Genomic DNA, 4,636 nt, shown 5'->3' with positions numbered 1-4,636 from the left:
GTTTGTATACATATGTTTTTGCTACAATAAGAAATGAAGAATATTGTACACTATAAATGTACACTCGAAATGAGACATGAAGAACATTGTACACTAGAAACTATCCCAGTGCACACTTTCATGCATCTTTCTCTGGTGAGCTCTATTGTTGAATTGTTTGTATTAAATAGTAGTAATTGACTTTAATTCCACCCAGACTCAAAATAATTGAGAATGTAACTCTGCCAGTCGAATGTTCACCTGAAACCGAGGAGTGAAACTGGACCAATAGATGAGATCACTTGACGACACTGACTCCTCCCAAACATGCCCACAAGAAAACACCGTGTTGGGCTACTACATATTCAGAACATTGTCAGTGATCCTCTACTCATGTAGGCTACTGATGCTGAAGAACACCTGGATGAAGGAATTGCAGCTCAACTTTTGATTACATTATTTTTTTTTAACTTTAGATCATTTGTATTTTATTTAGGCAACAACTATGAATTACTACATTATGTCCTTAATATGGGCGATTACATTACCTGCGTGCATGGCCATCCAGGGATTATACAATTTCGGTCAGCCCGAGTTATTCTTCAAAAAGAATTGCAAGCCCATCCCGGCCAATCTTCTATTGTGCCATGACATCGAATACACCGAGATGCGCCTCCCGAATCTTCTCGGGCACGAGACCATGAACGAGGTTTTGCAGCAAGCCTCTTCGTGGATTCCACTGGTCCAGAAGCAGTGTCACCCCGACACGAGGAAGTTTCTTTGCTCTCTCTTTGCACCGGTGTGTCTGCACGATTTGGACGAGCCTATCCAGCCGTGCAGGTCGTTGTGCGTGAGCGTCAAACACGGTTGCGCACCGGTGATGTCCGCGTTCGGGTTCCCGTGGCCAGATATGCTTGACTGCGAGCGCTTCCCCCAAGACAATGACCTGTGTATCCCTCCAGCGGGCATCGATTATTTCATGCCAGTTACCAAAGAAGGTAAGGTATTGGCATAATTCGGCTAGACTACACTTCAGTTATTCAAAAAAATAAACCTCAAATCGATTATATATTTGTGTACACCTGTTTAACCAGTTCTGAAAAAATACAGGTATGGTAACATTATGGTAACATAACAAAAAGTGTAACATTTTGAGTAAGATTTTCAGATACAGAATACTGATAAAATAAATAAAGTCAAGGCAAAAGATGTCTTAGCCTACAATAACATGACTACAGCAAACAGCCGATGGTATATTTTATACAGTAGCCTATTGAGAGCTAATGGAGTAATGTAATGGAGTAATGTAATGGAGTAATTAAATAAAACGTAATAGCCTAAAACAAAACATGTTCCTGGAGCTCCATTCCCTCGTGGATTTTCATAAGAGTGAACATCAGGTTAATTAGTGGGGAGTTTTGTGGAATACCTTCCTTTGGGCAGGGCCTGTGTTTACTGGGTTGTTCCCTTAATTAGGGGATGTTTAAACAGCACGATCTCCACGGGTTACTCCCGAGGATCACTCAACAGTGGAATGTGAGACAGAATGCATTGAATAGCTTTACTCTTTACACTGTCATAGGCTGCATTGTGTTATAGTTGATAGAACGAACACCTGTTGAATTTACAGTGGGAGTATAAAACATCTGCTCTCGTTTCTCCTGTAGTGCCCAGAGTGTGTGACGCCTGCAAGGAAAAGGAGGAAAATGACAATGAAATAGTTGACAACCTGTGCAAAAACGACTTCGGTAAGTCCTACTCCTGAATTCTAAGTAGATACAGTCTTGCCTTTGCTTTTATAGATATACAAATGTCGGCTACCTACTGCAGGCCTGTTAGCACCCAGTTTCAAGTCCAACAAATCGAAACCTTATTAACCTCAACCTCTTCCTTTCAATCAACCCCGCCTGCTTTGCGCAGCCCTGAAGATCAAGGTAAAGGAGATCTCCTACATGAACGGCGACACCAAGATCGTGCCCGAGACCAAGAGCAAGACCATCTACAAGCTGAGCGGTGTGACGGAACGAGACCTGCGCAAGACGGTGCTCTGGCTCAAGGATGGCCTGCAGTGTGTGTGCGACGAGATGAACGACATCAACGCCTCCTACCTGGTCATGGGCCAGAAGATGGATGGCCACCTGGTCATCACCTCGCTCAAGCGCTGGCAGCGGGGCCAGCGTGTGTTCAAGAGGATCTCGCGCAGCATCCGCAAGCTGCAGTGCTGAGCGAAGCCAGACTCAAGACCCGATGAGTCTTATCTAAACTCTAAGAGCCGGATCTGGTCCGATCCGAATGCAACTAGTTCTCAGTCAGTATTGTTAAACATCTTGTTTTTAGTACCATGTTTAGCGCTGCCACGGGCTACTTTTCAACACGTTTATTGTTTATTAGGATTTCCTTTGATCCATCAATAGTCCTTATAAGATAAGACAAATCACATGACATTAAAATCAAAGACAAACAGGTGAATATTGCAGGTCTATTACATACTACCTGTAATGTTGTATGCATATTTCAGTGTTTCTGAAAAGATTCAAAATCATTCTTTTCATTTTTTCATTATGCAATGCCGTCTGTTAGGCTACACTTATCCAGACTTGATGATGAGGCTGGATACATTTAGTGCATTGGCCTGTCATTAGGTGAGAGGGAGAGTGTGTGGTTTCTGTGTGCATGGTGTGATATTGTTTCAGATGTATTCTTTAAGATGATGATATGGTATGTAACGAAACACAATGTAATGTGCTTTTTTACTTATTATTTTTCTCAAGCAATGAGAGATAGCTGGCTATATTCTCTGCCTTTTAGATAGTACTTCCAATGTGCCCCTGGCATTGCAAGTTCAGCAGCCCCATATCATTGCAGTGACGACAATCCATTTTTTGACCCTCTGCAGTCAATGGACTATGTCACCTTTTTGTACACGAGCCTCAATACTGCACTGTTTATTTTTCTACCACAATTATTGATTATGAAATCAAGATTTTTCAAGTAAATTCCTTTGACATTGGTGATCTAATTGTGGAGTGCCCATCTACCGTGCCATTTCTGTTTCCCTCAACTTTTTAAAATGACATTTCTTCTCACTATGGCAGCGTGTCTTGGGTATGTTAACTAAGTATATCAGGATTGTATATTAGTGGTCGATTTGTGTTTTCATTTTTAGGGGTGAATGCAACGTGTGTGTGTGTGTGTGTGTGTGTGTGTGTGTGTGTGTGTGTGTGTGTGTGTGTGTGTGTGTGTGTGTGTGTGTGTGTGTGTGTGTGTGTGTGTGTGTGTGTGTGTGTGTGTGTGTGTGTGTGTGTGTGTGTGTGTGTGTGTGTGTGTGTGTGTGTGTGTGTGTGTGTAAAATATTGCTTTATATAGTACTCTGTAAATATCAGAAACCTTGTATTCATGTACATAGTTTCGGGAGACAGCAGCAGTTGACACGTGTGTATTCAGATGGTGATATATATTTTTGTAAATTACAACACTAAACATATGTTTGTATAATCTTAATCTGAGAAGTGTAATTCTTATAAATGATATGCATCTTTTGGTCCCTCTTAATTAAAGGAAACAATTCAAGGAACCTTAAAATACAAGTCTTTGACTAATCAATGGCATGTTTATTAATATGTTGGGAACAGATATAAAGTGAAGACCGGAAAACCAGACACAACCTCTTCAGAACCATTCCAGATCTAACTTCTTGACAACCATAGCTAAATTTAGCGTATTGAGACGATGACAAGATCTGTTGAAATGTGGAAAAACAAGACGCAGACCAACCCTCTTAAAGTATCCATCTCCCTAAACATTATCATGCCAATTCAACATCCACATTTAAAGCCAGGTGCCAGGGCAAGAGATGGTACTCCGTAGCCTCGTTTATACCTGGTGCTAACACACGTCCTTTGTCCTGATTTTGTCAACATACTGATTGTGCCCACATTTGCAGACAGGTGTAGATGATTAAAAAACACATTGTGATCTGATCTTCCTGACCACCTGCAGAGGTAGCAGAGCACTCGTTGTGTCTGGATATCTCACAAATGTAGACAGATCTGGACTGTAAAAACATCTAAATCATCATTATCTAGCCCTGTAAAGTTAACAGGTGGCACCATTGTCTTAACATGAATACATTGATATTCATTTGAAACAATATCTGTCAAATAATTTGCATACAGAGGGATCACAAAATCTGTTCACAATGCAGAGAAAGTGGATTGATAAAATATACATTTTAGTATAGATGTGTCAAATTGTGATTGGATAGTCTTGATCGGATGACGACGACCACATGTGAGCACCAGGTATAAACTGGGCTAGTGATGTTATGTATCATGACCACATGAGTTGAGACCACAAAGACTAGCCAAGACCCAGACCAAACCAATACTTTGGGCACTGAGGCCCTGAACAAAATATATCTTCGGGTAAAATGTATACAATAATGAAGAGCTATCTGCTGGATATATTTCAAAAGAATACAGCTTGTACATACCTATATTTATTTTCAAAAACAATTGTAACAAACAGGACAAATGTGATAGTTTGGGGATTTTTGTTTTATCACTATCAATTTACAGATAAACATATTTTCAGAATATGTAACCCATGGGGGGATCAAAACCATATTAATAAGAGACTAATCAGTTTAGAGAAGGGA

The 4,636-nt window shown here is 40.5% G+C and overlaps 1 protein-coding gene across 1 annotated transcript; it reads left to right on the top strand.

Annotated features, from left to right (window-relative positions):
- The first annotated feature begins 343 nt into the window (after positions 1-343).
- LOC124001997 (secreted frizzled-related protein 2-like) lies at positions 344-2,962 on the top strand. The gene is made up of 3 exons (XM_046309199.1): positions 344-977; positions 1,647-1,727; positions 1,900-2,962. The coding sequence occupies exons 1-3, from the start codon at positions 485-487 to the stop codon at positions 2,202-2,204; spliced, it is 879 nt and encodes a 292-aa protein (XP_046165155.1). The 5' UTR covers positions 344-484; the 3' UTR covers positions 2,205-2,962.
- Positions 2,963-4,636: the final 1,674 nt, after the last annotated feature.

This window comes from Oncorhynchus gorbuscha, linkage group LG17 (genome assembly GCF_021184085.1).
Source record: "Oncorhynchus gorbuscha isolate QuinsamMale2020 ecotype Even-year linkage group LG17, OgorEven_v1.0, whole genome shotgun sequence".
In the NCBI taxonomy this organism is placed as follows: Eukaryota; Metazoa; Chordata; class Actinopteri; order Salmoniformes; family Salmonidae; genus Oncorhynchus; species Oncorhynchus gorbuscha.
The sequence above is the reverse complement of the archived record's forward strand: the minus strand, read 5'-3'. Positions and strand labels throughout refer to the sequence as shown.

Excerpts from the sequence above, each read along its gene's own strand:
- LOC124001997 (XM_046309199.1), top strand. The coding sequence starts at position 485 with ATGAATTACTACATTATGTCCTTAATATGGGCGATTACATTACCTGCG. Across the intron at positions 978-1,646 it reads CATGCCAGTTACCAAAGAAG|TGCCCAGAGTGTGTGACGCC; the intron begins GTAAGGTATTGG and ends TTTCTCCTGTAG. Across the intron at positions 1,728-1,899 it reads CCTGTGCAAAAACGACTTCG|CCCTGAAGATCAAGGTAAAG; the intron begins GTAAGTCCTACT and ends TGCTTTGCGCAG.